This window comes from Notothenia rossii (genome assembly GCF_949606895.1).
Source record: "Notothenia rossii genome assembly, chromosome: 7".
NCBI lineage: Eukaryota > Metazoa > Chordata > Actinopteri > Perciformes > Nototheniidae > Notothenia > Notothenia rossii.
The window spans coordinates 14,480,903-14,501,523 of record NC_136905.1 but is presented as its reverse complement, the minus strand read 5'-3'; the positions used below and the strand labels follow the sequence as shown (position 1 = coordinate 14,501,523).

The following is a 20,621-nucleotide window of genomic DNA, read 5'->3' as shown; positions in this document are numbered from 1 at the left end:
AAATGTCATGTTTCAGATGTATATAGTTCCTTCACGTACAGTATGGTGGAGTATTTTCGTAATTCAACTCAGGAAAGATTACTATTTATTATAGGCACTGTCGTTGGTACGACATAACATACTGTAGGTATATTTAAGAGTGTTGCGCTTTTGGTTCTGATAAACATGTTTCTAACAGTGTAAAATTATTTTTCCTACTGAAAATCTCCCTTATGGTTGTTGTTGTAGTGGGAGGGGGAACTGTTCCTCATTTACTTTCCAAGTCCAGAGTTTCCCTGACAGCTTATTGTCTCTCTGTGTTGATTGTTGTTGAAATACAAGTTTGTCACCCTACATTACATTACATTACATGTCACTTGTTAGACGATTTTATCCAAAGCGACTTACATACATACATACATACATACATACATACATACATACATACATACATACATACATACATACATACATACATACATACATACCCTACAACACTCTGCCTGCAATTGTCTATACTTTTAATTACCTTCTGGTGCAATGAATATTGTTTTTTCATCAGTAAAATCTATATAAATATTGACAAGAGTATTTAAAAACGGGGAAATGCGGACAAGGCAAATATCAACAATCAATTGTCAGAGGTAAGAAAACAATTTGGGTTTATATTACCTCGACAGGTTTAGGAAAAGATAAGAAGTGTTTATGTACAGATTCTTAGATGTGAACGCGTATAGATCCCTCTTTTTGTTTTATTTGTCATACTCCAGATTCTGATGTTGTGGTGAATTAATGTCTAAAACTCTAATAACTAATCATTCACAGTGAAGGTCAAACATACACAATAGGCAAAACACTTCAACATTAAATGATTAGGTACTGATGTAAAAATAAGGTTGAAATGCAGCTACATTTTAGTGGTTAGATCTGAAATTAATATGCAAAGAATGTGACTTTAGTTTGAACAGCTGTAATTATATTACATCTCAGCCCTATTAAACTGGAGAAAAATATATCCAATCAATATCTTAAATCATTTGGGTCGACATTGAGAGATATGTTCCTGTGCAAAGGAATCAATATATTAATGGCTTATTATGTGACCAATGGAAAGCATGTAGCTTTAGAAAGTAATGGGGCCCATAAACAACCCTTGGGGTGCACCACAAGAGAGTTTCACATGGAGAACAATTAAACTACCAAGTTAAGTGTACTACATGTAGCCTATAAGTATATGTGTTCATGTACATAAGGTTTGTACATTGCATGATGTTGATATGTTTTATAAAGTGTTTGATTACCGTCCACATATATATTATTTTTCACAGTAACGGTACGTCCACACGGTTCCGTTGCGTTGAAGCTTGCCGGTGGGCGTGTCTGGCGCCGGTGTCTCCCGCCCCGGACACACAAGCACGTGGTTTGATTGGCTAGCGCTTGTACTGGCATATGATTTGATAGACTGGTGCTTCCATCGACACTTGAAAAGTTGAACTTTTCTCTAATTTTGAAGCGAGCAACGGAGGCAAAGCGATGCGACGGAACCACAATGCAGTTCACCCCATTCAAATGAATGGGAAGCGTCTCCGTTGAAGCACGCAACGGAACCGTGTGGACGTTACATAATATTGGTCCAGTTGTTATTGCAGCGGAAGCTATTGTTTTCCCATAAATTCTTCGAGTTTTCTATTTCTTTAAAGTAATCAATCACTCACTCAATAAAGAATAAATATAATAATGAGTTGTTTTTTTATTTTTAGTTATTATTTTTGTATTTTTCCTTTCTTCTTCGTACTGTGTGTTTTGTCAGTATATGTAGGTGACAGATTAAGGAATTAATGGAGGTTTGAATAAAGATGCTCTCACAAAATTAGTTGGAATCACTGACTGGTTTGTTGAGTATTATATGAGTTATATTTTGTGCAGTACACAATTTAGTTACCACTCTTTCCCACCTTCATCAAAACATCAAATTGAGAAATAGGCAAAGGAAGTCTGTTTTTTTGGGCTTGAAAAATCTGAAATTACAATATAAAATCCAGTACAACAAAAACATTATTACAAAGAAGTGACACAAAAGGACAACCATTTAAAATAATGTTAGTAAAAGGTGGCAATGCTGCAAATAAATGTTTCACTCGCATTATGATCAAAAGCAAGAGCATGTGCCCATAACCACACCAAAAAGGTAGAAGATGAAAAAAAGCTGTGACGTAAAAATGGTTTGACTTCCTGTGATGCTACCGGTGATAAGGTGAACCTCAGTTCCACCACTCATTCATCATCTGAGACATCAACACGTCAGGACACCCCCGAGGTAAAAGCACTTTTCCATTCACTACATCATAGAGCACATGGCAAATGTTACATTTCTTGTCTTTTTCAAAAAATCTAAACTTGAGGTATATTCTTTTGTAAATGGGTTGTATTTAATGTATATACAGAGAGATATATTACTGCTAATGTTGGTGTACTGGAATGATACATGATTTGTTTTAATGATACTGATAATACATTCAAAAAAGACACTATAATAAGAAATGTTAAATTCATATCCACAGTGTGATACTTTCATCAATGGAGACATGAAGTGTCTGAAGCTCCTGTTCCTGTGTTGGATCTCCAGCATCCTGACAGTGACCAGCTGCATCATAGGTACCGCTCACATGTCTGATCACATAGATGTTTTCTATTGTGGGAAATGATTTAATAAGAGAGCGTATGGCAAATTAGGGGATTTGAGGGAAATGTCAAACTTTAGAAATGATTTCATCATTATATTATCTGGCTGTCATCTATGATTAAGTGATGTGATGTGTTTTTGTTGCGTCAATGATGGGAAGTAAATTTACTCAAGTAGTGATCTTCATAAGTGACAGCTGGGTTGACAAGTTTATTCATTGAGATACCCTACTAAAGGTTAGAGGCTCCGACATTTTTGGATGATGATAGTTCAAAAAGCAGTGAGTAGTTATCATATTTTAGATCTCCGTGGCATTTACCCTCTGAACATATTCTGATCGTGTCATGTAAAATAACTACACCAAAATAATACGAATGATCCGATATGGATTGCGGATACTTTTATTTTGTAGAACATTTTTCTTTTTAATTCTGTCCTACAAATAACAGAACAGATAATAACAAAGTTCATATCCATAAAATAATCATATAAGCAAAAAACGAATGGGTAAAAGAAAAATCCAACGGATAAAAAACCATGTCATAAACATTTTTTAAAGTAAAGGGTTTGTGTAAGTCAATGTTTTATGTTGCTCTGTTGCACATGTGTGTGACAGCACAGTTGTGTGACAGCACTCATTTGTGTGACAGCACAAAGTTGTGTAACTTTAATCACTTTTTTTTTAATAACATAAAATGTGTCAAAATGTACATGGTGATTAAATCTTTTTTCTTCCCACTTTCATAGTTGATGGATACTCATGTGTGACTGCCTATTGGGACACAGTTACTTGTATCGTCAACATCACTGGTATTCCTGTGGGACAGACAAACACCAGCTACAACCTGACATTCACTGACACTGACACTTGGGGGTAATTGCACTTATTGCAGGATTATATGGATAAATGTTACCATCTTTTTACTGCAATTATTGTCGTGCCAAACTCATCCATTACTGGTCTTTTGTTGTTTTTGAAGTTCTAGGCCGACTTACCACTGTCCACTTGTGAAGAGAAATCATACTTACAGTTGTGTCTGTAAAATAACGGAAGGCTTATATATAGGCAGTGATTATTATTATTATGACATACATCTTTGTCATGAATCTGGCTGTCATGCTGTAACACAGGACTTTCATCCATCAGATAACAGTAAGTATGAGTTTACTGTAACTTATAACTGATGCTAGAGTGACCCATATGTGTGTTGATGTCTTTTTTCAAACATGCCTGCGTGATATTCGAACATTACAGAACATCAAGAAACTAGGATATTTTACAGTACATTACTTATATTAGGGAGAGATACCAACATCAAATAATAGGAAATAGCTGTGTTACAAAATGGGTTGTATATATTGGAAGGATTCACATGGTTTATGTTTTTATAAATGTGTTTGTAATCAGTTCAGCTGACACCACCGGATAAACCTGAGGTCCAAGAAACACCAGAGACTTTCAACATCACCTGGATAAGTGGGTACGAAGATCACATGTACCTCAAAACTGTCCTTGACTTTGAACTCTTACTTCAAAGGTCCCAAAGCACTGAGAGCAAGGTAAGACCAGTATCATAAATAATACTTTGACAACATGTTTTGCTATACTGTATGATATATCTAAAAATGATTCATTTGTTTTATTGTTTTAACCCTTCCCCAGACCCTTAAAGCTACTTCACAAAAGATGTATGAACCGATTCCAAGGTCTGAACTTAAACCAGATGCTACATATTGCATTAAAGTGAGATCTAAAACTAATTATGATGAATATGATGGAATTTGGAGTAAATGGAGTCCATCGACATGCTGGAAAACTGAAGCAGAAGAAGGTGACATGACACTCTTTCAGTATCCCAAAGGTTTTGCAGCACTGACTTTCACTGATATTCAGATATATTGTACATGTTAAGTCTGCTCTTATCTGTATTGTGCTATGTGTATATATTGTAGAAAAAGGTTTGTTTTGAATTCTGTCCTACAAATAACAGAACAGATAATAATAAAGTTCATACCCTTAAAATAATCATATAAGCAAAAAACGAATGGGTAAAAGAAAAATCCAACGGATAAAAAACCATGTCATAAACATTTTTTAAGTAAAGGGTTTGTGTAAGTCAATGTTTTATGTTGCTCTGTTGCACATGTGTGTGACAGCACAGTTGTGTGACAGCACAAAGTTGTGTAAATTCAATCACTTTTTTTTAATAACATAAAATGTGTCAAAATGTACATGGCGATTAAATCTTTTTTTTTCCCACTTTCATAGTTGATGGATACTCATGTGTGACTGCCTATTGGGACACAGTTACTTGTGTCGTCAACATCACTGGTATTCCTGTGGGACAGACAAACACCAGCTACAACCTGACATTCACTGACACTGACACTTGGGGGTAATTGCACTTATTACAGGATTATATGGATAAATGTTACCTTCTTTTTACTGCAAATATTGTTGTGCCAAACTCATCCATTACTGGTCTTTTGTTGTTTTTGAAGTTCTAGGCCGACTTACCACTGTCCACTTGTGAAGAGAAATCATACTTACAGTTGTGTCTGTAAAATAACGGAAGGCTTATATATAGGCGGTGATTATTTTTATGACATAGATCTTTGTCATGAATCTGGTTGTCATGCTGTAACACAGGACTTTCATCCATCAGATAACAGTAAGTATGAGTTTATTGTAACTTATAACTGATGCTAGAGTGACCCATATGTGTGTTGATGTCTTTTTTCAAACATGCCTGCGTGATATTCGAACATTACAGAACATCAAGAAACTAGGATATTTTACAGTACATTACTTATATTAGGGAGAGATACCAACATCAAATAATAGGAAATAGCTGTTTTACAAAATTGGTTGTATATATTGGAAGGATTCACATGGTTTATGTTTTTATAAATGTGTTTGTAATCAGTTCAGCTGACACCACCGGATAAACCTGAGGTCCAAGAAACACCAGAGACTTTCAACATAACCTGGATAAGTGGGTACGAAGATCACCTGTACCTCAATACTCTCCTTGACTTTGAACTCTTACTTCAAAGATCTCAAAGCACTGAGAGCAAGGTAAGACCAGTATCATAAATAATACTTTGACAACATGTTTTGCTATACTGTGTGATATATCTAAAAATGATTCATTTGTTTTATTGTTTTAACCCTTCCCCAGACCCTTAAAGCTACTTCACAAAAGATGTATGAACCGATTCCAAGGTCTGAACTTAAACCAGATGCTACATATTGCATTAAAGTGAGATCTCAAACTAATTATGATGAATATGATGGAATTTGGAGTAAATGGAGTCCATCGACATGCTGGAAAATTGAAGCAGAAGAAGGTGACATGACACTCTTTCAGTATCACAAAGGTTTTGCAGCACTGACTGTCACTGATATTCAGATATATTGTACATGTTAAGTCTGCTTTTAGCTGTATTGCGCTATGTGTATATTGTATGAATAACTTGAGTCTGAGTCTCAAAGATCCGTATCAATAGCTTTGTAGAATAATGCAAAATATTCACCAGCCCCCTTATAGACTTAGTCATCTCTGTAGTATGACTTACTAATTCTGTATTATTTCAAAACACTTTCTCAGAACAAGATAACACATTAGTCATTTTGATCAAATCTTTGGTCCCGCTGTGTGTGGCTGTTGGAGTCATGCTGTTTTTACTCTACAGTCCCACTGCAAGGTAATGCCTCTTCACTTTCAAATGTTGGTGAAAGGAAAGTTCAAGATCATCATAATGGCCTAAATGTGCTCTGCATAGTGGTTGCAATTAGATGGAACGTACTCAATCTAATCTTATTGGATTTGTGTGACAGAATGAAGATAAAGACATTGTCGCACACACCATCCCCAGCGCCTTTCTTTCAACCTTTATTTCAACAACACGGAGGCAATCTCCAGGTGAGGTGCTAATGCAATGTCCATATTCTTGTATTAGTGTCTTATTTAAGGAAAGTTTTAAGGACAGTCTCTACTTTAGGTAAGACATGTAATCCAGAGGTCTGTTGTTAACTTGACATTTAATTCAATTTCAACTTTACCACAGTGGAAATACCTTGCAATACAATGGTAAGAAATACTTGGAAACAAAATGATGCAAATTACTAAGGAAATAACAAAACATAAATTATACATTTTGCAATTTCCTTTTTACTCAACTGCTGTGTTAGTTAAGGAAATTTACACGGAAAAAGTCACAGAGAATTCCCACAAGGTTTACTAAAAGAGTTTGTGTAATAATCTGTAAGGTATTTTATCTTTAAAAACACCATATGGAAGTTAGTGTCTCTGTGAGGCTGTACTTAGACACTGCAGTGCTTTCTGTTAAATGCATTACAGTGTTACACTTCTCTGCTCAGAATGAAAATGCTAACATGCCGATGATTAGCAGTATCACTATTCACCGTGATCATCTTAGTTTTTTGTGTTTACTTGCTAACACTAAACACAATGTCAAATGAATGCCTTTGATTTTCTTCGTCTTTCAATATACACCCATGTTGATCTGGATGAAAAGTCAGGGGATCATTAGGGATTACCTTTAGTCCACCATGAATATGTGAACCAAATATCAGATATTTTAGTGGTTTACTGACCAACAGACAACATTGCAATATGGCTAAAAAATATCAACTCAATTGATCCAATGTATTAATTATGAAGATATAATTTTGATTCATTTTAACATTAACTGTACGTTTACTACATGTGTGAAAATGACTTTATCACGCCTAATGTATCTCCGTGCTTCTGATTTTTTAGGAATGGCTTTCACCTAAAGGCAAGTACGTGTTAGCATACAAAACTGAGGAGATCTTGACAACCGATGATGTGATTGTTGCGCCGAAACCCATTACAAAGGAGCCAGAAGAAAACGTGGACTACCACAACCCTACAGTCCATCTGACCTTCACTCAGGGTCATAGCTCCTATGTTGGTTTGCCCGGTGTGCATGAGGCTTCCCCTCCTTTAACTATGATCTATCCAGGAGACACGTCTTACACCCAGCTTCCTTCCTCTGTGTGGGGGTTCGGCGTTGGAGAGAAAGAAGTTGCCTCCTCTCCACCTGAAGATTTCCTAAACATCAGCTGTGCAGACTCTGGCTGTGAGGATCCGACCCAGAGCCCAGAGTGCAGTTTACCAAACAGTCCTGTGGAGGACATCCCACCACCGTGTTACTGTAATGATTACTGCATTCTCAACAAAACAGCAGAAGGCTTTGCTCCTGTTTTAGTATCCAGATGAAGCAGCAAATTGTTGATTCCCTGCAAGAAGATGAGAGTTAAAAATACAAAATGCTCCTGTCAGTTGGTTCATCCAAATGTGTCTGACTATAATGGCTTTATATTGCATTGCAGGAAAAGAAATCAGTCTTGATGCTTGTGTGCCCGCATACACATGTTTGACATGTCCCAGATAGCACTTTTTATTTTGCAAGTATGTGTGTGTTTTGTGGTTTGAATTTCCTGCATCATAGATGAACCAGTTGGATTGTATTGCTGTATACACTCCCTCTGCTTTGGCTTACTTACATTTGTTAAACTTCACACATTAGCAACACTGACCGCATGTAATGACCTGAATGAGCGTGGTTTGAACAGCTGACTTTAAACAAAAACAAAATAGCAAAATGTTTTTTTTTGCCTGTGATTTTACTTTATCTTCACTTATTAAAGAAGATAAACGATGAGAATAAACTACACATTTATTTTGACAGTATGAACTGTTTTGACGATATAATGCTCACGGAGAAACCGTAGTTTCCCAAGGAGCTCAATAAATAATCATTTCAATCAGTCTATCAGTATTTCTGGAGGTGCTTGTATCATGTCTTTTTGATGATTGCTGGAGGGTGACCTTAACTTCTGAGTTATTATGTTGATTGTTTGGAGCATGTGATGCAAGACACATGGGAAGTTGCACCCTTATTTTAAACAATGATTCAATTATCAATTAATACCAATATTGTTTATGACTGCGATGTGCCGAAGAAGTACACGACACAGGAAGCAAACCTGTTAGTGTTGTGTTGCTAATTCAACGTTAACTAAAGACACTTCTGTAGCGTTTACACTTGTTTACACCACGGGAAAGCCAACCTGTTAAGCCCTGGAACCCCCCCACAGGGGGCCCCCCAACGTTTTTTTTCGAGACTGTGTCTCAGGGCTTCTTAACATTTATGAAACTATTAATGTGTAGCACCAGATTAACGGGAAGAATCTCAGCTAACTGAAGATATGAACCATTTTTACCAAAACAAAACACAAGTCTCATAAGAAGTGTCTAAATGACCCATGAGCGAAAAAATGCAAACTGACTTTGGCACAAAACTCAAGATAAAGATACCCTCATTACTTATCGTAACTGCACATACAATATATCCGATTAAAGCTGAGACTCCACAGATTATATAGGTATAGTATCATCACTGAGCAGAGGTGGGGACTCGAGTCACATGACTTGACTCGAGTCAGACTCGAGTCGCATATTTTTTGACTTGAGACTTGCTTGACTAACATTGATAAAATAATTGACTTGACTTTGACTTGGTATTCATGACTTGAGACTTGACTTAAGCTTGAGACAGATGACTTGAAAGGACTTGACTGTTTAAAATTAAATATTTGCATTTGTTTTTGTATTGGGATATTACGTTTAGTTTTTTCGAAAAACGTGATTATAACGCCATGCGCGCAAACCTGGCAACTAGGGGTGGGCGATACCACAAAATCTGGATTCGATCCGATACCAAGTGTTTCAGGGCCAGTATCGCCGATACAGATATCGATACCGATACTTTTTTAAATGAAAAGCGTCTTATGTACTTTCATATAGGGGAGAGCTGCATGACATGATTTTTGATCTGAAATCATCATAGGTAGACTAAATCTGAATTAATTTTCATGAATACAGACCGGACAGTTTTTATAGACAAATAAACGTTTTACTTTTGCAAATTTAAAGCGCAAACATGAAAAATAACAATACAAAGTGTCCAGAGTAGCGAACTGTCTTCTTGCACACATCACAGTTCGCTAAGTTTTAATTGCCAGTTGTGAAATTGTTCCACACACAACGCTCCTCTTTCTCTCAGCCATCATGCGCGTGTGTGTGTTGCACTCGCGAGTCGCTTGCTGCTGCTGTCCTGCCAGCTGCTGCTGTCCTGCCGGCTGCTGTCAGTCAGCTTGATAATCGGCGTTCAGGCAGGGAGCGCGCTGCGCGTGCGCGGGCCTCGAGAAGCGGAGGACAGCAGTTGAGAGAGAAGAAAAGAGCATATACTTGTGTTCGTCTGCACATAGTTTTTTGAAGAAATTGACGAGTAGAGGAGACGGGAAAAAAAGTATAAAAGTATCGATCCTATTGGCTCTAGTATCGATATTTTGAAATGTAACGTAATATCGGAAGTATCGATATTTTGGGATCGATCCGCCCACCCCTACTGGCAACCCACTAGACGGCAGGAGTGTCAGTTAACATGGCAGCGGCTAGCTTTACTCCAAAAATAGTTAAGTTTGGATTCAAGGATTATTTTGTCGATGACGCTAATAAGAAGAGAACAGGGGTATGCAGGGTCTGCAGCATAAAGATCAGTGACAGGACCACCACAACATCCAACTTCATTCGTCACTACAAAAAAAAAACACAGAGAAAGGTAGGCTACGTGACTGTGTTGTGTTAGCTAGAAAGCTAACGTTAAGTTTAAGCTACGTTAGACTTGGTTTCAAATCGATTAAGCAAAGAGAAGACAAAACGGGGTAAATGAACACTAGAACCGCCAAGGGATTCATTTTGACTAACCCTGATACTTGACGGGCTGTCAGGAGAGAGAAAGAGGAAAAGAGATGCCTCGTTTATTTCCCCTGTGTTATTATCAGAAGTTTCTGGAAACTTTTGAATAATGTAGTTTATTTACTTTTAGTAGTTTGTTTAAATGTTTTAATTATGTTGTTTTTGTTTGTAGAAGTGCATCATTCCTTGATTTATTGTAAAATGAATCTGAACTTTTTGATCTGTTATGATGATAAACTGAAGCCATTTCTAAATTAACCCAATTAAGTGAGTTTTAAATCGTCCTGCTTAGTTTATAAGGAAATTATGAAGAGGAACAAATTAAATGGTTTGAAAATGATATCTATTTGGGTGCTGACGCTGTTGGCGGTTCTAGTGTTAACAGAAATTTAAATTAAATATGTGTAATGGCAAATGCCATATACGATTTTCTTACCTGGAATTCTGCCTTTTTGAACAGACTTTTTGAGTCCTAGCTATATATTGTCTACAGTTCTTACATTATTACATTTTATTTAGCTGACGCTTTTATCCAAAGCGACTTACAATAAGTACATTCGACCGGGAAGATACAACCTTGAAGAAAACAGAATCATATAAGTACATCAGGTTTCATAGATTTCAAGTGCTACTCAACTGGCTTTAGATAAGCCAGCCCTTTATTAGTATATAAGTGCTTTGTTAGTAATTCAATCGCTCAAAGTGGAGTCGAAAGAGATGAGTTTTCAGTCTGCGCCAGAAGATGTGCAAGCTAGCTGCTGTCCTGATTTCAATGAGGAGCTCATGCCACCATTTTGGAGCCAGGATAGCAAACCCACGTGTTTTTGCTGATGGGAACTTTGGTCCCCCTCGCACTGTGGGTGCAGTGAGCTGTTTGGCCGATGCAGAGCGGAGCGCACGTGCTGGGGTGTACGGTTTAACCATGTCCTGGATGTAGGAAGGGCCAGATCCATTCGCAGCATGGTACGCAAGTACCAGTGTCTTGAAGTGGATTCTAGCAGTTACCAGAAGCCAGTGAAGGGAGCGGAGGAGCGGCGTGGTGTGGGAGAATTTTGGAAGGTTGAAGACCAGACGAGCCGCTGCATTCTGGATGAGCTGCAGAGGTCGGATGGCACATGCAGGTAGACCAGCCAGGAGGGAGTTGCAGTAGTCTAGGCTTGAGATGACGAGAGCCTGGACCAGAACCTGCGCTTATTTCTGGGTCAGCTGGGGACCTATCCTCCTGATGTTGTAAAGTGTGTATCTGCAGCAGCGGGTTGTAGCAGCAATGTTTGGAGTGAAGGACAGTTTGTTATCTAGGGTCACACCAAGATTCCTTGCAGTCTGAGTCGGGGAAACAACAGATATGCCGATGTTGATTGTTAGGTCAAGAGTGGGACAATCTTTTCCTGGAAGGAAAAGCAGTTCAGTCTTGTCAAGGTTGATGTTGAGGTGATGAGCAGACATCCACCGAGAGATCTCTGCTAGGCAAGCAGAGATGCATGCGACGACTTGGGTCTCTGAGCGGGGAAAGGACAGAATTAGTTGGGTGTCGTCAGCGTAGAAGTGGTATGAAAAGCCATGCGGGCTAATGACAGATCCGAGCGAGTTTGTGTACAAGGAGAAGAGGAGGGGACCAAGAACAGAGCCCTGAGGGACCCCTATAGTTAATTGACAAGGTTCGGACTCGGACCCTCTCCAAGTTACCCTGTAGGTGCGGTCTTTGAGGTATAAGGTGAGGAGGGAAAGTGCAGTGCCTGAAACTCCAAGTTCTTGGAGAGTGCGAAGGAGGATCTGATGGTTCACCGTGTCGAATGCAGCAGACAGGTCCAGAAGGATGATGACAGAGGAGAGGGATGCTGCTTTAGCAGTGTGCAGTTCCTCAGAGACAGCAAGGAGAGCAGTTTCTGTTGAGTGACCTGCCTTGAAACCAGACTGGTGCGGATCCAGAAGGTTGTTCTGATGGAGATAACAGGAGAGTTGTTTAAAGACAGCGCGTTCAAGTGTTTTAGAGAGGAACGGGAGGAGAGAGACAGGCCTGTAGTTTATAACATCAGACGGGTTGAGAGTGGGTTTCTTTAGGAGAGGGTTTACTCTTGCCTCCTTGAGACTGTTTGGAAAGTGACCAGAAGTTAGAGAAGTGTTGATGAAATGGATGAGAAACGGTAGAATATCAGGAGCGATAGTCTGAAGGAGGTTTGAGGGGATAGGGTCCAGAGAACAGGTGGTAGGACGGGCAGAGGTATTGAGGGTAAGAACCTCACTTGGAGAGAGAGGGGAGAAGGAGGTCAGTGTGTGGGTGAAAGGAGGGTCTAGTGACCCAGCGGTGAGTAAAGGTGAGTCAGAAAAAGAAGAGCGAATATCATCAACCTTTTTTTCAAAGTGGTTAACAAAGTCGCTTGACAGAAGGGAGGAGGGGGAAGGGGCTTTGGGGGGGTCCAAGAGGGTGGAGAAGATAGAAAATAGTTTTTGGGGATTGGAATAGGAAGATTGGATCTTATCTTGAAAGAAAGTGCTTTTTGCCTGACAGATAGAAGCAGAGAAAGAGGAGAGGAGAGCCTGATAGGTTAGGAGGTCGTCATGGTGTTTGGATTTCCACCGTTTCCGCTCTGCTGCCTGAAGGATGGTTCTATTAGCACGCAGTGCGTCATTTAGCCAGGGAGCAGGAGGGGACTGACGAGCCTGCCGAGATGTGAGAGGACAGAGAGAGTCCAGAGAGGATGAGAGAGTAGAGAGGAGAGTTTCTGCAGCGGAGTTTGGAGGCAGGAGTTGGAACGAATCAGAGGAAGGGAGGGCTGAGAACACCAATGAGGCAAAGGGGTAGAGGGAACGAAGGTTACGGTGGACAGGTGCAGAATTAGAAGAGATTAGTTTCTTATGTTTGGAAAGGGGTAGAGAGAATGAAATGAAGAAGTGATCGGATGTGTGGAGCGGGTTTACAGAGAGGTTAGAAGTAGTGCAGTTCCTTGAGAATATGAGATCAAGGACATTGCCAGCGTTATGAGTTGGTGGGGATGGAGACAGTGAGAAAGCAAAGGTGGTTAACAGAGATGTTAGTTCAGATATCTTCCCTGTCTGGAGGTTGAAGTCTCCGAGAAGTACAGCTGGAGGGCCAGTTTCAGGGATGTGTGAGAGGAGATTATCTATTTCCTCCAAGAAGTCCCCCAAGGCGCCTGGTGGACGGTAGAGAACAACAATGGTTAATTGTATAGGATGGGTTACTGTGACGGCATGGAATTCAAAGGTGGAAGGAGTGAAGTTAGGTAGCTTGACGAGGGAAAAGCTCAATTTGGGAGAGAGCAGAAGACCAGTGCCACCTCCTCTGCCAGTGGATCTGGGTGTATGGGAGAAGGAATATGCTGTGGAGAGAGCTGCTGGGGTGGATGTGTTGGATGGAGTGATCCAGGTCTCCGTGAGAGCAAGGAAATCCAGAGACTGCAGGGAAGCGTAACCAGAGATGAAGTCAGCCTTAGGAACAGCTGACTGGCAGTTCCACAGGCCCCCTGAAACGAGATGTTGGACCTCAGTGGAACATGTGGGATAGACAAGTTCTGAGGTTAATATGAATCTAATATGATTGTCATCGGTCTAAATTAGATTTCAAATTATTAACTGTCTATGTAATGAAGATCATAGTGTGGGTTGAATCCATTTTCATAACCACTGTCTTTTAACTGATTTAAATGCGGAAACTGGGCTTTTTCATCAGAATTTCGTATGACTTGACTTGACTTGCTTGACCTGAGCAATGACTTGACTTGACTTGCTTGACTCTCACCACAGTGACTTGGGACTTGCTTGATACTTGTAGGTCAAGACTTGAGACTTGCTCTTGACTTGCACATGTAGGATTTACTCCCACCTCTGTCACTGAGCGATCCAAACTTGCGACAGGGGAAGCAAACACAGACATCACAACACGTACCTTTACGGAGCTTTTACGGGAGATCGTCTCACCGTAGCTGTCAATCTGATCAAAAGACGTGTTCAATGGCATTAAAACGAGAAAAAACGTGGCTGAATCGGTTAATCCATAGGTTAATAATGTATCTGTGGCTTTGAAGCAATTGTTTATAATCTATAATTCAATTTTTATGTAAAAATCGGAGAAAAAAAGTTAGCTGCTATTGCTAATGGTAGCCAACAGAGTGTATGCAGCTTCCGGTTTTGGCCAAGCGTCACTCTCACTCCTTATTTGGTAACATGTTTTTTGTGTAAAAAATCTCTCTAAAAAGGTCAAATTTCACTTGTCTTGGATCAATCTTGATACAGGGTACTTATTATATGTTGTACTTTGGATTCCAAAAGCCTTTAGTCTACTAATCCAGTGTTTTTCAAAGTGGGGGCCCCGACCCCCCGGGGGGCCGCCAGGGGGGTCACGGAAAGTTTGGGGGAAAGGGGAATATTTTGGTTTTTTTTAAAGTTAAAATTGTTTTTGTTGATTTTATTCATAACTGCATATCTATCAATCTATGTGTCCTTTGATGTCAATCTTTTAATATTTTATAATTATTCATATACAGTATATATATATATTTTAAATCATACGACCACCCCAATCACAATCGAGCTGCCGCTACTGAGAGTGAAACTGAGTATCTGCTCAGCTTTTGGAGCAAGTGAGAGCTAGTGAATATTTCGCTCTACAGCTGGATGAGAGCACGGATGTAACAAATATTGATGTTTATATATATGAATATAAATATGTTTATTGTTAATATTACTGTTGAATATTATATATTTAAGCAATAGCTCACGACAGGCCATGGTATATGCTCATTATATCAGAGCTAAGGGGCGTGGTTCGGCCCGATGCGAAGCGGAGGCGAGAATATTGCTCCACTTTCTCCGGTCCCCGAGATTGGGCTTCCAGTAGCTCTGGAGAGAGCTTTCGCACCTGTGGCCACTAACGGTCAACATTTCTCTGCTTTGTTTCAATACCCGCATCAGAAAGCTTTTGAATGGTGGTAGGCTACTTTTCCAGTTGGTCTACCTGCTCTTCACGTTGCTCTGCATGTCGTAGTTTAGGTGCTTTTTTTTCCTGGAGATAGACACTCCTCAATCCACTCCTTCATAGTAAGACCCTCCCGGTGGTCGAAGTTAATCTTAAATGTTTCCATTTTATGCTTTTTAAGTTTGTTTCGTAACGGAAGAAATGTGAATATATTTATAAAACTGACAAGTCAAATCAAGCAAGCAATCATTATGTCAAACCTTGGAAAGTATCTAGATATCACTGCCCTAATGCCAAAGGAACTGCACACTGAATATGTTTTGCCGTTTGATGTCGTTGTCTGGACCGCTGCGTAAAAAGGAAGGTTTCTGCCCCGTTACTTCTCGGCTGCTTTCTTGTTCCAGTTTGAAAAGCCCAACTGTATACTGTTTTTCTCAAATGCGGAGGGATACTAACTTGTTGTGAAAAGTAACTTACAATTCTACCCTTGGTATACGCTCAGTATATCACGGCTAAGAACCAATCAGATTGCTTGATTTGACTTGTCCGTTTTATAAAATATTATTAAAAGGCGAGATACCCCAAGTGAAAAGGGTAATTTTTTTAACTTAAAGGTATTAGCTAGAAATTTCTCCAGTTAATTACTTACAATAAGGAAATTGTTTTTTGTTTTACAAGTTTTCTGAAATAGGATGTTTAAATATGCAAATGAGCCATTATCTCATTAAATATGTGCATATTTTAACACATTTCAGGAATCGAAATCTGAACTTTGGATAAAGCCAGGTTTCATTTTGTAGTCATATTAGTATCTAAGGCTTTAACAGAAGGGATATTGGTTATCTCTTTTTATCACTCCATAAATCAGAAAATACTGTCAACAGCCCTAAAATATAAATTGTTGCCATGTTATTAGGTATGTTGTATAATTCAGGCTATTGATATATGAACAAACCCTTCTGTAATAGCCTTCATAATATTGATAAGAATATAACTGGAAGGTTTGGTGTATCTACGTTGTACTGAAGTTGAAATTTCGAACTCATTTTGAGAAAACAACCTTTAAAGATTGCAGTGAGGCGCTAGCTAAACCCTCCTGTTCTTTGGATGACAGCTTGCGCATCGACGCACTCCGTGAAGGTATTTCATGTTCGGGGTCATTTCTTTGTATTTGTATTTGTTCTTTTGTATAACCTTGCTTTGTGCAAGTGACAATTGTTGTCGTCTTCTCTGTAAACGTTTTTTTCGCCGTTCTTTTGCCATTTTGAGATTTAGATTTCTAGGGGAAAGCTAACCAGGAAGTGTTTTAGCACACCACGTGAAGGCATCTGAACGAATCACGTTGTCAGAAATTGACAGCAGCCAATAAGATTTCGTTTCTTGGTTAAAGACCCCTTTGTACTTTCACGATTGGTTGCTGATACAAAGGAAACGACCATATTTGCATCCGATGAGATTGTGCAGGAGAGACACAGCTTTCCAACGATATCTCTGATGACATGGTGCACACAGCGGTCGAGGTACTTTATGTTACGTTAGAATGCTGACTTTTGGTGAATTTAGGAGAAATCTACTGACGCAAATAGACAAACTATAGTAAAATAAACACTTAAATGTGCATTGTGTACGTTTTCTTCCAAAAGCCTGAAAGAAAACATGTTATAGAATCAAAATAGCACAAAATCTCAAAATTGACCAGTGCTTTAAAAACGATGTTTTTGACTGCCGTGTCTCGCCTTAACGCATAAGTAGCTTTCAAAAATGTTAAAAATATATGTTAATTGTTCATATTACTGTTCAAAATTATATAATATTATAAAGACAGAAATCACTTTAAAAATGCTTTAAAAATATGTTTACTGTTGATATTACTGTTTAATATTGTGTTAAGAATGTTTATAACAGAAGACACAATGAATGTAATGAATGACAAACAAAGATAAATACAAAAAATGTTTAGAAGAATAACTGATTATTAATTATTAATACAAATATATATTAAGAAAATGTATTAAGCTGTATGATTAATTTGTCATATTCTCCATAATGTACTCATCATTTAAAAAATAAATTGCAACAGGGGGGTCCCCGCCAGATGATAATGCTATATGGGGGTCCTTGGCATGGCAAAGTTTGGGAACCCTGCACTAACCCATCATCCAAGGGTAGTTTTCACTATAAGTAAAAAAGAATTTTTGGACGGACCCTATAATTTACAGTTTTTTACTATGTTCAATCTGAATTTTCTTTAAAATAAAAAACATCTAGGCTATATTGATATGGTCATTTGGTCAATTAGTCATGTCATTTTCGAGCCTGAGACCTGAAAAACAGGCTCAGGGTTGAACAGGTTAAATCTAGTGTTGAATGGGACTGTGTTGCTTTTAAGCAGCGTTTGTGCGTGTCTCATCGAGCTCAGCAACTGATCCTTTTCGACGCTCGCCACACAGCTTTGCTAACCTTATTGTGAAGAGCAGCAGGAGTGTGACATATGTATTGTAAACACAAGTTCATATTCGAGTTTTAGAGCAACACCAAAAGGGAAGAAGTACTAAATATAGTACTTGGTAGGGTAGGTAATTTTGGAGAAACCAGCTAGAATTTGAAAATACACAGCTGGAACAAATCTGCCACTTCCTTACAGAGCCCCTCCTCCAACACACACGAACTCGCACATGACCAATGAGGGCGCGAGATAAGTTTGTGCACAGATGGAAGGCTGACATGCAGGTAGGCCATCCAGTGATTTTAGCCGGGCTGGCTAAAATGATAGGTCGTGCTTTTTACAGTACTATGGCTTCAACAGATGACATTTTTTTATGGATTTTTTGTCAAAGCACTTAAGATATTCATTGCTATCGGGATGTTAAGAGCATTCCATGGAATATAACAAAAAGTTAATCTCGAGCCGGTTTCTCAAACTTACCTACCCCACCTTTAAGTAAAAGTAGAAGCACCAGAGTGTAGGAATACTCTGTGACTGACAGGTAAAAGTCCTGCAATCAAAAGGTTACTCAAGTAAATATACAAAACTATAAGCAAAGCATCCAAAAATACTTAAAGGAATAAGGCAATAAGGTCCCATATGAGGTCCCCCGGAAAGGGAGGGACTTCGCCTCTTGTGGGAAATCAGTGACGAGAGATTCGAGGAGCATCAGGAGGGCACATGCAGTCTGTGGGCCTTTCTCACTTCTCTTATCTTTCATTTCCTCGCTCCTCGGTCTCGGTCTCACCGGAAGTTGATTTGTCTGCGCCATCTTGGGTAGCGTCCCAATGGCCTTATTTTTGCAGGAGGAGCGAGGAGCGAGGAGCGAGGAGCGATAATGGAGGAGCTATAATCGAGGAACCACCAGACCATCCTCCGATGAAATCCTCAGACACTCGCCACGCCCCCTTACTGTGTATCGCTCACTGATTGGACGAGGCAGCGCATGCACTGATCTGATGCTTCTTGACATGAGAGCAGTTTCCCATTGGAGTGAAGAAAATACTACATGAACCTCACGGGAGTCACTCCTCCGTTTATACCGTCCTTTGTGTCCAGGGCCGCCTTAATGCACGGGCTGACCTGGGCTGAAGCCCAGGGGCCTACGGAGATCGGGGCCCTATCATGAGCCAATAAAAAAATAAAAAATAAATAAAAAAAATTCTTTTTTTTTTATTTCGGGTGGTTTTTTTTTTTTTTAAATAAACAAATTCTTGGCTTTCAGAATAGGAAACTTTCATTTCCAAAATCACACGATAAATACATTTTTGAATCTTGTAAAGGGAAGACGACAGCTCTCCCTCGCCACTCTGCTGTTCCACAGCGCCGCCCCCCTCCCTCCACTGAAATTATTATTGTAAGACGTAGAGTAATGATAGATAACACAGCAAGGTCCGTTACAGTTTGTTTTCATCTGATTTTAAAAAAACAAAGTCTTGGCTTTCAGAATATTAAACTTGTTTCGGCAAATTCAGATGATAAATACAACTTTGAAGCTTGTAACGGCATAATTACAAGCGGAGAACGGAGTAACTTGACGTCACAGCAGGCATAACAACAGCCGATGTTTCTCGTGAGCATGGGCGCGGGAAGGGGGGTGCTGAGGGCGCTGCAGCACCCCCTAGCGGCAGGCAGGGGGTGCGGAGCTCCCCTGTCTGAATTATTATTTGACGGTTATTGCTGCTCCCGCTGTGCATAATCTGTGTAATATGGAGCCAATAAATTCCACATTGTTGGTAAAATAATATTTTGGCCTGCCCCGAATGTTTTTTCTGTAGCCCCGGACAATTCTACCTCAATAATATAATACATTAACCGTGCTTTACGTGAATCTCATCAAGACACTAGAAAGGACGGCAGGACTGTAATTTCCCGTGTTCAGTGAATGCAACAGAGGCAAGACACCAGACCAATCAGAGAGTTGCATGGAAATAAAAGTGTGCTTGTGTCATTCAAGCTCGCGGCTCTGTGTGTGTGCGGAAATAGCGCATTTAGTGTGTGTGAGAGAGGGGGAGAGAGAAAGGGACCGGTGCCAGTAGCAGGGACCGTGTTGTTAGCATCTGGTTAGCTAGCTGCACTAACGGACATACGGAGCTGTTTGTTCCACAACAAGCTGGAGGAGAGCTCTCCTCTCAGACTGAGAGGCTCAGGTGAGCTAAAGGACTCTCTGAGTGTTTAGATAGTTAACTTTAGTCTAAGTTATCTCAGTGGGTCTCAAACGGTTTGGTCAAAAATTATTCAAAAGATTATTTCCGCGGCACACCTTCATATGATCATTATAGTTATAGAATAAAGGAAAAACAGTTATGAAATACTATATGGCAGTAAAACAAGAATACAGTTTGAAAGGGGAGTGATTTGTAAAATATCCATAAAGAAAAAGAACATCTGCTTACAGTTGTGTTTCATCTGGGTGTTGAGAGATGTATCCATAGATCTCTTAATGTTGCTCTCAAAGTGCACCAGATTGATGCTTTTAACTTCAATATTTACAAAAAATCTTCCCGGGGGAGCATCCCCCCGGACCCCCCTAGAGGAGGTGAGGTCCGCTCCCCACTCGTAAAAAATAGCACTTTACCCCTGCCTATATGCCGTGAGCTGATTATCGAGCCTTCATTGTAACAGTCACGGGTTTACTGTGTGTTTGCGTGTGGGGAGTTTCTTTGTGAGTGCTCTATAGTGCCCGTAATAGTGTTCACTGGAGTCCAGCACCTCAGCACCCTCACT

General features: G+C 39.5%; 1 protein-coding gene across 2 annotated transcripts in view; it reads left to right on the top strand.

The window, feature by feature from the left end:
• The first annotated feature begins 2,274 nt into the window (after positions 1-2,274).
• The window catches only part of LOC307045698 (cytokine receptor common subunit beta-like), a 33,460-nt gene continuing 15,113 nt past the window's right edge, over positions 2,275-20,621 (top strand). The window contains exons 1-13 of one of the 2 annotated variants that reach the window (XM_079691564.1): positions 2,275-2,296; positions 2,541-2,634; positions 3,410-3,536; positions 3,643-3,815; positions 4,071-4,222; positions 4,326-4,494; positions 4,932-5,058; positions 5,165-5,334; positions 5,590-5,741; positions 5,845-6,013; positions 6,274-6,370; positions 6,504-6,588; positions 7,450-8,426. In XM_079691564.1, the coding sequence (XP_079547690.1) occupies positions 2,565-2,634; positions 3,410-3,536; positions 3,643-3,815; positions 4,071-4,222; positions 4,326-4,494; positions 4,932-5,058; positions 5,165-5,334; positions 5,590-5,741; positions 5,845-6,013; positions 6,274-6,370; positions 6,504-6,588; positions 7,450-7,932 (1,974 nt within the window). In that variant the 5' untranslated portion in view covers positions 2,275-2,296; positions 2,541-2,564 and the 3' untranslated portion in view covers positions 7,933-8,426. Of the gene's footprint in view, positions 2,297-2,540; positions 2,635-3,409; positions 3,537-3,642; positions 3,816-4,070; positions 4,223-4,325; positions 4,495-4,931; positions 5,059-5,164; positions 5,335-5,589; positions 5,742-5,844; positions 6,014-6,273; positions 6,371-6,503; positions 6,589-7,449; positions 8,427-20,621 lie in introns of those variants that run through there. The other variant, XM_079691565.1, reaches the window with a different exon arrangement.